Source organism: Schistocerca cancellata, chromosome 2 (assembly GCF_023864275.1).
Source record: "Schistocerca cancellata isolate TAMUIC-IGC-003103 chromosome 2, iqSchCanc2.1, whole genome shotgun sequence".
In the NCBI taxonomy this organism is placed as follows: Eukaryota; Metazoa; Arthropoda; class Insecta; order Orthoptera; family Acrididae; genus Schistocerca; species Schistocerca cancellata.
The window spans coordinates 1,000,975,699-1,000,988,413 of NC_064627.1; the positions used below are offsets into that span (position 1 = coordinate 1,000,975,699).

General features: G+C 44.4%; 1 protein-coding gene across 1 annotated transcript in view; it reads right to left on the reverse strand.

The window, feature by feature from the left end:
• Window positions 1–11,528, reverse strand: part of LOC126162970 (uncharacterized) — a 33,503-nt gene extending 21,975 nt beyond the window's left edge. Inside the window, exon 1 of the mRNA XM_049919818.1 lies at window positions 11,435–11,528. Coding sequence (XP_049775775.1) covers window positions 11,435–11,512 — 78 coding nt within the window. The 5' untranslated portion in view covers window positions 11,513–11,528. The remainder of the gene's footprint in view (window positions 1–11,434) is intronic.
• Window positions 11,529–12,715: the final 1,187 nt, after the last annotated feature.

Below are 12,715 nucleotides of genomic sequence, written 5' to 3' on the forward strand. Positions count from 1 at the left end.
CAGGACAGCAGTCGAACATTTTCTGCATCCAGAAAGGCCCATACAGGGCCTGCAACATGCGGTCGTGCATTATCCTGCTGAAATGTAGGGTTTCGCAGGGATCGAATGAAGGATAGGGCCACATCTGAAATGTAACGTCCACTGTTCAAAGTGCCGTCAGTGCGAACAAGAGGTGACCGCGACGTGCAACCAATGGCACCCCATACCATCACGCCGGGTGATACGCCAGTATGGCGATGACGAATACACGCTTCCAAAGTGTGTTCACCGCGATGTCGCCAAACACGCATGCGACCATCGTGATGCTGTAAACAGAAGCTGGATTCATCCGGAAAAATGATGTTTTGCCATTCGTGTACCCAGGTTCGTCGTTGAGTACACCATCGCAGGCGCTCCTGTTTGTGATGCAGCGTCAAGGGTACCCGCAGCCATGGTCTCCGAGTTGATAGTCCATGCTGCTGCAAACGTCGTCGAACTGTTCGAGCAGATGGTTGTTATCTTGCAAACGTCCCCATGTGTTGACTCAGGGATCGAGACGTGGCTGCACGATCCCTTACAGCCATGCGGATAAGATGCCTGAAATCTCGGCTGCTAGTGATACGAGACCGTTGGGATCCAGCACGGCGTTCCGTATTACCCTCCCGAACCCACCGATTCCGCATTCTGCTAACAGTCACTGGATCTCGACCAACGCGAGCAGCAATGCCGCGATACGATAAACCGCAATCGTGATAGGCTACAATACGACCTTTATCAAAGCCGGAAACGTGATGGTACGCATTTCTCCTCCTTACACGAGGCATCACAACAACGTTTCACCAGGCAACGCCGGTCAACTGCTGTTTGTGTATGACAAATCGTTTGGAAACTTTCCTCATGTCAGCACGTTGTAGGTGTCGCCACCGGCGCTAACCTTGTGTGAATGCTGTGAAAAGCTAATCATTTGCATATGACAGCATCTTCTTCCTGTCGGTTAAATTTCGCGTCTGTAGCACGTCATCTTCGTGGTGTAGCAATTTTAATTGCCAGTAGTGTATTTATTCTTAAGAGTCAGAAATGGTGACAATATACATCAACATGTCTTGTCCTTGTCCTATTTTTCTATGTAGTCTCCATCGCGTTCTAAGGCCGAACGTCAACGTTGTGGAAGAGCAAGTATTACCTGCTGGTAAAAGCTCTTGTCCTGTAGGCATAGCCATGTTTTCACTGCATGACTGACACTCTCGTCATCTTCAAAGTGTGTTCTCAATAGAGAATCATTAAGCGGTCCAAAGAGTTGAAAGCCCGAAGGTGCTAGGTCTGGACTGTAGGGCGACAAGACAATGATGTTCAGTCCAATCTGGCGATGTGTTTCCGGGTTCTCTGACTTGTGTGTGGGCGTGCATTATCGTGTCGCGGCAAGATTTCCGCTGGATTCTTGTCCGATCGAAAACGTCGGAAACGGTTCTTGAGTTTATTCAGAGTCTTCATGTTTGCCTCTCAATTGATTGTTGACACTATTGACATCACATTCACGAGAATGATGCCATCACCATCCCAGAAGACTGTCACTATGACTTTTCCGGCAGAGGGGTTGTTCTAAATTTCTTATTTTGTGGTGAATGAGGATGATGATGCCACTCCAGGAAAGAGAGTCGCCGTCTTATTGTATTAATTTTCAGGAACGTGAAGGGAACCGGGAAACACGAAGCACTGCCTTTTTGTTTCCGATGCAAAGCGGTGCACCCAGCTTTCGTCTCCAGTAAAGATCCTTTACAGAAAGGCCTCTCCATCAGTCTCAAAACGCTCCAACAATTTAGATGAAATGGCCTTTCTTTGAAACTTGTGGTCAGCTGTGAGCATTCGTGGATCCCATCGTGAGCATCTCTTTGAATATCCGAGAGTCTCGATCATTGCAGACGCACTTCCAATGCTGACCGACAACTGTTGAGCCAATTTTTGAGTAGTGATGCGCCAGTCGTCACGAATAAAGGCATCCGAACGATTCAGCATGTCTGGAGCAGTGGCTGAGACAGGACGTCTCGAGCGTGACTGATCGTGGAGCTCTGTTTCTGCATTTCCTGAGGCTGTAACTTTCTTTACCCATCGCCCACCTGTACTCTTATCAACTGCAGCATCGCTATAAACTGCACACAAACGTTTATGGATGCTCACCACGGTTTCTTTTTCTGCGCACAAGAACTCCCTAACGTCAAGCTGCTTGTAACGTGAGTCGTATGTAGACGCCATTTTGACGCTGTCCTACGGCTCTGCCATTTTCCAGAACGGTTTGAAACTTTACCGGCGCACAGAACAAACATCAAATGTGAAGCACCAACAAGGACGTTTGTCTATGTATATTAATGGCTTTTTTCTTTTCTTTTCCTTTTTTTTAAATTGGGGCTTTAGTTATTGAACGATCCTTGTGTTTCCCACCACATTAGCAACAAGAGGAAATCGCACTTTCCTTGCCACATCACTAACAAGAGAAATGTCTTTTTTCTTTTAATATGAAAACTGTTGTCCTTGTCCACAGTCTCTAGAGCCATAACTTCTAGGTCATTTTCCAGTACGATGGTTCAGATGGCTCTGAGCACTGTGGGACTTAACAGCTATGGTCATCAGTCCCCTAGAACTTAGAACTACTTAAACCTAACTAACCTAAGGACATCACACAACACCCAGTCATCACGAGGCAGAGAAATTTCCAGTACGTTTTTGTACGGCGCAGACATCTGTAGCTGTATGGATTCCTCTTTCCTCCTCTTAATTTAACCAATATATAATCTCTTCCTCCTATGTTTGCAGGATCAGTCATTACAATAGGATCTGGTATGGGTTCTGCAAATAGAGCGACCTCATCCACGCTGTAGTCACTCTCCAAACAAATGTCGGAATCAGAATCAATCTCCTCAGTTTCCTTTCTATTTAGTGTACTTGCCACACTTGCTACAGCTTTGGTCACTGGCATGCCTTTCTGGCTCTCCCACTTCTGGCCTACTCATTTTTTGTTTGGCAACTTTTCTTTTTCAGCAGTGAGTTTCATGTTGCAGTGTGGTCTCCCGCGGTTGTTTTCCTGGCGTATGGTTGGGGCGGCATCCCGCGCTACAACGCTGTGTGGCTGTTGGTTGGGTAATAGGCGACAGTCCATCACTTTAAGGAATCTGTATAATACAGTATTTTGGAATGGAGCGTTTCGTATTTAAGGAATGTATTGACTGATTAATAATTATACCCAAATAACAAATGTGTCAATAATGAATAACTTAGCAGACAGAGCACTATTTTCTGTGTATCTTACACAAATTTGACTGGCATATAATCAATACTTGCGTAAATGAGACAAATGTTCCAGAACTGTGTTTCAGTCTGGAAAGTGAAGTTTCTAATGGAAAAAGAAATGATGACTAACTATTTCAAAACAATGGCAGCATAACTAACAGCAGGAACATTTGTGATAGGTGTGGTTTTCTTATGGATAGACTGGGGGTATCATCTTTTTGGCAGGTTTTGACTATCACTTTTATGACACCATACCCTACATTGGCTGCAATCATGAAAGTTTCTTTTATCTATTTCTCGGACGTTGCAGGTCCCATATACAATGATATTGAAAACTGCTCAGATTTAAATTAGCCATTGTTGCTGCCAATTATGAATCGATTGCGCTTATGAACTTGACGGCGGTATCCCAAGAAACTGGGGTAGGGAGTGATAGGGCAAAATGAAGAGTGTGGTAGGTACGCTGTTGTTTTCTATCTACATAAATGATCTTTTGGATAGGGTGGATAGCAATGTGCGGCTCTTTGCTGATGATACTGTGGTGTACGGGAAGGTATCGTCGTTGAGTGACTGTAGGGGGATACAAGATGACTTGGACAGGATTTGTGATTGGTGTAAAGAATGGCAGCTAACTCTAAATATAGATAAATATAAATTAATGCAGATGAATAGGAAAAAGAATCCCGTAATGTTTGAATACTCCATTAGTAGTGTAGCGCTTGACACAGTCACGTCGATTAAATATTTGGGCGTAACATTGCAGAGCGATATGAAGTGGGACAAGCATGTAATGGCAGTTGTGGGGAAGGCGGATAGTCGTCTTCGGTTCATTGGTAGAATTTTGGGAACATGTGGTTCATCTGTAAAGGAGACCGCTTATAAAACACTAATACGGCCTATTCTTGAGTACTGCTCGAACGTTTGGGATCCCTATCAGGTCGGATTGAGGGAGGAAATAGAAGCAATTCAGAGGCGGGCTGCTAGATTTGTTACTGGTAAGTTTGATCATCACGCGAGTGTTACGGAAATGCTTCAGGAACTCGGGTGGGAGTCTCTGGAGGAAAGGAGGCGTTCTTGATCTTTTCGTGAATCGCTACTGAGGAAATTCAGAGAACCAGCATTTGAGGCTGACTGCAGTACAATTTTACTACCGCCAACTTATATTTCGCGGAAAGACAACAAAGATAAGATAAGAGAGATTAGGGCTCGTACAGAGGCATATAGGCAATCATTTTTCCCTTGTTTTGTTTGGGAGTGGAACAGGGAGAGAAGATGCTAGTTGTCGTACGAGGTACCCTCCGCCACGCATCTTATGGTGGATTGCGGAGTATGTATGTAGATGTAGATGTAGATGAAGTTGTGCGACATAAACAAACGTTTGACAGATTATGTCTATTCAAATTTCACGCCCGAGTTAGCGCTTTGGACCCGCTTTCTCGAGGACGACGGTTCAAACCAGCGTCCGACTATTTTGATTTACGTTTTCCGTGATTTCTCTAAATCGCTTCAGACAAATGCCGGGATGTTTCCTTTGAAAGAGCACGGCCGTTTTCCTTACCCATCCTTCCCTAATGAGAGCTTGTGCTCCGTCTCTAATGACCTCGTTGTCGACGGGGCATTAAACACTAATCTCCTCCTTCTCCAAATTTCACGCCAGCTGCATAAGAGTGGCGTTAGTAGTGCCTCTATGCGGATGCAAATCAGGTTTGCTTTAAATACACACTGCAACGGTCGCGAGCGTTAGTTAGCTTTGAGACTGGATGTAGTGAGTTGATGTTAGCCGAGAACGCATTTAAGGCGACAAAGACGTCATTATCAGCACTTCACTGACCCTGAACGAGGTCGTTTAATAGGGCTACGAGAATCTGGATTTTCCTTTTGTGATATTGCAGAAAGATTTGGGAGGATTTTAGCCATTTTACTGCTGACGAGAACGTACGGTCGCAAGAAGACCGGGCTCCAGACGGTAACGTACCACTACCGAGCGGGAAGACCTTTGTGTTTGGCGTATGGCTCTGGCGCGTCGTACTTCATCTGCAGCTGCAATAAGAGCAGCGGTTCTCACCACAATCACACAAATAAGTGTTACAAATTGGTTACTTCAAGAACAGCTCAATGCCAGACGTCCTGTAGCGTGCATTCCACCGACCCTAATCCACCGCCATTTGCGATTTCAGTGGTGTCAAGCGAGAGCCCATTGGAAGGCAGGGTGGAGGTCTGTTGTGTTTTCTGATGAAAGTTGTTTCAGCCTCAATGCCAATGATGGCGATTCGACCTGTTGTGCTGCCACTGACGAACAGCATTCCAGGGGGTGTTTTCCAGCAGGATAACGCACGCCCAATACCGCTGTTGTAATACAACATGCTCTAAGGAGTATCGATATGTTGCCGCGGCCTGCTCGATTACCAGATCTGTCTCCAGTCGAGAACATATGGGACATTACGGGACGAAAACTCCAGCATCATCCACAACCAGCGTCAACCGTTCGGGTATTGACTGACCAAGTGCAACAGGCGTGAAATTCCATCGCACAAACTGACATCTGGCACCCTTGCTACACAATGCGTGCAGGTTTGCATTCTTGCGTTCAACATTCTGGCGGTTACGCCGGTTATTAATGTACCACCATTTCACATTTGCAGTGACTTATCTCGCATTAAATTAAACTGTGATCTTGCAATGGTAATCACTTAAATATGTTATCTAGAGAAATGTGTTCCCGAAATTCGTTACTCTACATTAATTATTTTACGGTGTTGTGATTTTTTCCGTCAGTATATCTTAGAGTCTTTCATTTTAGGTGGTTGCCGCTTGGGGAAGCCACGCGGTCTTAGGCGCCTGGCCACGGTTCGCACTGCTCCTCCCGTCGGAGGTTCGAGTCCTCCCTCGGGCATATGTGCGTGTGTTGTCCTTGAAGTTACATTAAATAGTGGGTAAGCCTAGGGACCGATGACCTCAGCAGTCTGGTCCCATAGGAACTTACCACAAATTTACACAAACGACCTACTAAACAAGTGCCGAAACGGCTGGCCTTATCTGAGGCCTTCCTCTTATCATTGATTCCAGCGGTGACGGTGGGTGTTAGTCGTTACCACGAAGACGGCTTTATTATTACTTTTGCATGTTGCTTCCTAACATGTCGTGGTAAAATTGCTTCGTCCACTGATCTAACTTCTAACCAATTTCGGGATGTTCACCCCTGTTTCAGTCTCCTTAGTCCCATATTGTGCGGCACGGTGTCTTGTGACGTTTACCTGCATGAAAATTGTCGCGTTTTATCACAAGAGATTTCGAATTTATCGTTGAGTAACAAATTTCAAGTCAACGCGTTTCAGGGCACCTAACTGCCTCAAAAATCACTTTATATCTTGTACTTAATCATTTATTTCGTTAAACATCCTCACAAGCACCACGATAAGTTTACAACCAATCTGACGTTATTTATTGTGTTTTTTTTTTTTCATCAGTTCACTGTGTCTAGCACGGTGCCACCACAGACTTTTTAGCTACAAGTTAAGGAATGTGCTAGACATTTTACCAGCTGTAGTTTCTCAAATGTCAGTGCAACTGATTTTTGACGTTTATGTAACAGGCTATTCTCATCAGAAGAATCCACCGTTGCTGAACGGTGGCGAAAGCATCCAGTTGAGATTTTGGGAGGCGGAGGAGGGGGGAAAGAACGGGGAGGAAGGGGCTGCTGCATCATGCTAAAGGTGCATCAAAGCTTCTTGTAATTCTAATCCTGACCCAGATTTGTATATACGTTTAACTATTTATTTATTTCAATGAATTTGCTTATGGGGGTGTTGGACTACGATAATGAAAGCCTGACATGCCCCGTAAATATATACAGCATCTCAAGAGGTGAGGGCCAACTAAACTCGCAGAAAAATATCTTATGGAGAACGGGGGACTGAATACGGGACACTTGAGCACCATGACACATCTTATAGTTCCGTTACGGTTCTAGGTACACTATGTCCGGCTACCGTGCTTAATTGTACAGACAACATCAAAGAAGTCACAGTTACAACCCTGTGATAAAATTAAGTGGCCTGCAGACGTGGAGCACCTCGTGCAATCGCAACGTCGCATAAACTCTATTATGTTGTCGGAGGAAATGGGAAATTAAGTTGTCGATATCCATGCGAAGTAAAAAAAAAAATATTGCTGATCCGTATGCAGACCTACACCACCATTTGCGAGTGCAAATTTGTGCAAAATGGAACAAAAACTTGCGTATTTCTTACCAACATGAGGGACAACACAATCTGTAAATAGGCACGAACATACCGTTACGATCGCGGTACGATTCTGGAGGGTATAACAGAATTTTCTAGTTACACTGTTTAGCCTTCGTTTCCGTCGTGGAAAATTTAGATAGGATCATCATCGGCTGCAGTGGGTAGAAATAGCTTCGTGTGAGTGTGGCTGAAGGGCGACGCCAACTAAATCATAGGCTGACCTCTGAGATCAGAAGAAACAACCAATTTGCGACGGCGATCCAAATGAAATCCTTAAAAGTGCCATAAAATTCCTAAAAGTTGTACCATTGGTTTGGAATCTGACAGAAGTTATCCTTGCATTTCGACAAATGACGAGCAGTTAGCAGCCTGTTACTGTATCATAGAAAAGAAAACTATGTCAGTACAAAGGTCTCCAACACCTTATCGACTTGCACCGCTTGCAACAGCAATCTGAGATACGTCCTTGAGTAGTGAAGCTGTTAAACATGTGGAAATACATCGCAGGATGGAAGTACAGTACGGTGATTCATGTTTGTCCCTGCAGCAAGTGTAAAAGAGGAGAAATTTCTGTGGAAGATGTTCCGCGGCCGGTTCAGGCACACAGCGCAGTAACGAACGAAAACATTACCGCTATTGTGAAGGAAAACTGTAAACTAATTTAAACTGATCAGTCGCTGTATCGGATACTAGTGCTGGTTAGCACATAATTTTGTCTATGAGGTGCTGGATTCAATACAACGGTGGCGCCACGTCAGTTAACTCCTGAACTGAAAGATCTCTTCGCCAAATAAAAGGAATGAGCACTCAACCATTGCTGCTCATCAATTTCAGCGACTGAGTACACCTGAGTGTTGTGCACAGCTGATGGTGCTGTCTGAAGGTGACCTAAGACTAGGCCGAAACAGCCATTTTAATGAAATAACCATCGCGATGCAGCCTGTTTTTTCACTGATTTTATATGGCTTACAAGATCGCTGTTTCCCAAAAATGTTACCAGAAATTTTGAATTCTGAAAGTAATTTCTGGAGTATCATAAAGGAGTGTTATAACGCCGCTGTATTTACATTAGTGAACTAATCGACAACGTCTGAAGCTGCATGGGGCTGTTTTCGATAATGTGGTTGTGTACAAGAAGGTAACAATATGAGAAGAGCTGCAGAGGATTGATGAGTGGGGCAGGGGCTGAACGTAAATAACGTAAATAAATGTAACGTACTGCGCACGGATAGTAAAAGAAATCCACTACTGTACAACAACAATATTGGTGACAAATCAATGAAAACAGCATCTACCGTAAAATACGTAGGACCAACCATTCGGAGCGACCTAAAGTGGATGACCATATAAAACAAACAGTACGAAAAGCGGATGCCAGGCTGAGACTAATTGGTAGAATGTTAAGGAAACGTCATTCATCCACAAAAGAAGTGCCTTGGGAAACACATTTGAGATCGATCATCAGTTTGGGTCACTTACCAAATAGCATTAATGTGATAGAGAAGATCTAACGGTGAGCCAGGCATGAGAGAAACCGAAATGTTAAAACACATACCGTTATTTTAGTTCTCAATAACCGGTACTTGTTTCGTATCGGCTATAAAGTGCTTATTTTTTATTTTTTACTAATAACAGAGTATAAAACCGAAATGTCAATCAGCCATATCAGCAGCGCTAAAGATTTCCGTTTTTAAATAAGCCTTTCTTAAAAGAGGAGTAAGTTTTATTCGTGAAATTTATGTTGTTTTGAAATATTGCGTAATATGAGAACAGTAAGCAGTGGTATTTTAGTAATACTGCCGACAGAAACGAGCAAGAAACACAGGGCGTAAGAATTGGTACAGCACTGCTGAGACAGTAATGTCCGTGTTGTCGTGTGTGCCGGCTTAACGTACTCGCATACATGCAGTGTGCAGGACTTCCCACAACCTGATCCATTCGGCAGCTTCTCGCTGTCATCGACGGGCATCCGTCGTGTTGCAGAATGGCACCAACACTGGTCTGGAAATATTTTTACCAAGTTACGAAGCAATTAAGTACAATGCTTCATTTGCTTTAATAGATGGAAGATTAGTCTGCCATTTCTATGAAATAATAAAAGATGAAGGAAGTTATGGAAACGATAATACATTAAAACCTTAAAAACAATCCATTCGTAGTGTGCAATAAAAATAGAAAGTAGCTGATCTGCTGCCTGTGTGAATATGCCTTTATTTGCTTGTTGCCCTTGGAAACGGACAAATTAACATGAACAACACAGGTATCATTTTTTATCCTTTCGTACTGTGTATTCATAATGCCAAAACAGTGGTAAGATCTCCGATTACAAGATGATTTTTGAGCTCAGTTTGAAAAAATTAGAATCACTAGGAGAAAACGTGATTTTTTGTTGTATTCAACCAGTTGTCACCTTTCTAGAAGAGCAGCGAACTGAGGACGAGCTATATTTTCTTTTAAATTGCCTGTGTAATGTAACATTCTCATTCTTTGTGTCTTGAAATTAAGAGGGAATTTCTCAATCAATCTTCCGATTTCCACGTTTATTATAAGAACAAAAAAAAATTGCTTATTTCAGCAGTCGGTTTTTTTAGCGGTTTTAACAGTCCTACGGTCGCAGGTTCGAATCCTGCCTCGGGCATGGATGTGTGTGATGTCCTTAGGTTAGTTTGGTTTAAGTAGTTCTACGTTCTAGAGGACTGATGACCTCAGATGTTAAGTCCCATAGTGCTCAGAGCCATTTGAACCATTTTTTAACAGTCAGGTTAAAATGGCGTGAAATATTACCGATACAACCGAAAACCGGTTGTTTTAACGGTAACAGGCATCCCTACTGTGAGCGACGAGTTTCGTCACGCGATGGTTTACTCGGTGCGAGAGCGTTATGGAGATGCTCGACAAACCCCAGACGCTACAAGAGAGACGTTCTGGAGAGAATACGTTTCAAGAAGAGTCTGGCGAATTCTTATTGTCTCTCATACACTTCTCACGAAATGATGACGACGAGGAATTTAGAGAAATTGGATGGCATTCGGAGGTTTTCCGTCACCCATTCTCCTCCCGGGATTTGGCGACATAAACAATCAATAGCAAGGCTCGCAAGGACTGTTGCTCAATACTGCATCTGTATCTGAGTGACGTCTGTATGTTGTATTAATTTGTGGTAAGTTCCTATGGGACCAAACTGCTGAGGTCATCGGTCCCTAGGCTTACATACTGCTTAATCTAACTTCCGCTAAGGACAACACATAGACAGCCATGCTCGAGGGAGGACTCGACCCTCCGACGGGGGAGAAGCGCGAAATGTGGCAAGGCGCCTGAGACCGCGCGGCTACCCCACGCGGCTCGCATTAGTCGACCGCAAAATTCCAGAATGAAATTTTCGATTTCCAGAGGAGTCCGCGCTGATACGAAATTTCGTGGCAGACTAAAACTGTGTGCCGAATGGAGATTAGAACTCGAGACCTTTGCTTTCACAGGCAAGTGCTCTATCAACTGAGCTACACAATGCGACTCACGACCCGTCTCTTTTCGGCTGTACTTCCGCCAGTACCTCGTCTCCTACATTCCTTGAGTAGGTCAGTTGGTAGAGTGCTGCCCCGCGAAAGTCAAACATTTGGAGCACCAGTGTCGGTCCGGAATACAGTTTTAATCTGCCAGGAAATTTCGAGCAAAATATTATTTCCCCTCTGAGAGAGAAATCGGTCCTCTCATTGCGTCAGAGCGTAATCGGCGTTGTAGTATAAGACAACTGACCTGAAGGCATTGACAAAGCGATGCGTTTTCCTTAGTTACCAATGTGATTGTTTACTGTCACGTCGCTGCGTGTTTTCGATAGCGGCCAAGTGCAATAATATCGTGGTTAAGCAGTACAGTTACGCATCCATCTTGCTGGAGCAGCTTTCTCAACACAAATACGTGATGGGGCTTACCCAGCGCTCGGGCTGCGCCTGAACATGTGACGTCAGCGCGGTCAGCAGCAGACAGATGAGCAGCGCGGCGACCTGCATGGCTGCGACTGGCTGCTGGACTCCGCGGTGAGGGCCGCTATATTGACGCTTCCGCGTGCTTCCCCTCCCGCCTAGCTCGCCCACGCAATCCGTCTAGCGCGCACGTCCTCTACACACTTACACACAGACACACAGACACAGACACACACACACACACAGAGCGTCGTTCCACGGCCGTCATTCCGTAACACTCTCACCTCCCCGTGTGCGCCACGTTTGTGGAATAAGATATTGCGGTAGCCATCCCACACGATGGCTTGGGTTTTTTTCCCTTCTACTCAGATGTATTTCAGCATGTGCGAACCGCCTCTTTTCTTTTAAAATGCCATTGCACTTACCATGTAAGGTAGCGTCCCCCAGGGGGTTTACCCGACATCGGTGCTCTGTGGAAATGTCAGCACTGTTGGTATTTTTCATAGCCAAATGCTAATAGTTTGCTGTACGCTATTACCAGTGCCTAACAAAGGCCACGCAATTTAGAACGGTGTGTGCGCATGAAAAAGAATAGTGAATGCATTCTGCACAGAGGGAGACCAAGGACAGTATGTGGCACTCATTGTTCGCTCTTTTCTTTTCAACCTCTAAGTAGCTGTGACATTAGTAGTGGTAGTAGTTTTATTCATCTTTGAAATACAGTTTAAAATTGCGTCAGGCAAATGTTACTTTTTTAAACCGCTGCAGGCTAATGACAAGACGGTTCCTCACCGGCCGGAGTGACCGAGCTGTTCTAGGCTCCACAGTCCGGAACCGCGCTGCTTCTACGGTTGCAGGTTCGAATCCTGCCTCGGGCATGGATGTGTGTGATGTCCTTAGATTAGTTAGCTTTAAGTAGTTGTAAGTTCTAGGGGACTGATGACCTCAGATGTTAAGTCCCGTAGTGCTCATAGCCATTTGAACCATTTGATGGTTCCTCTGAAACGGAAATTCGTGTTGTGCATTTTCAACTTCTCGCGGCGTAATGAATAATCCATTAAATTTCGGGCATGCAGCCGCGCAAAAAAAAAAAAAAAACAAAAAAAACAAAAAAAAATTTATTTGCGCGGCTGCACGCCCGAAATTTAATGGATTAGAAATTCGTGTATCTGTAGAAAAATCGCTGCACAAAGCGTAGGACAAAAATCGCTAAGTGGGTCTAAGGCTTCTATCTATTCACTAGTTGACCAGTCTGGCGTGGCAGTAGAAGTAACAAAAGTAAAGCCGAAG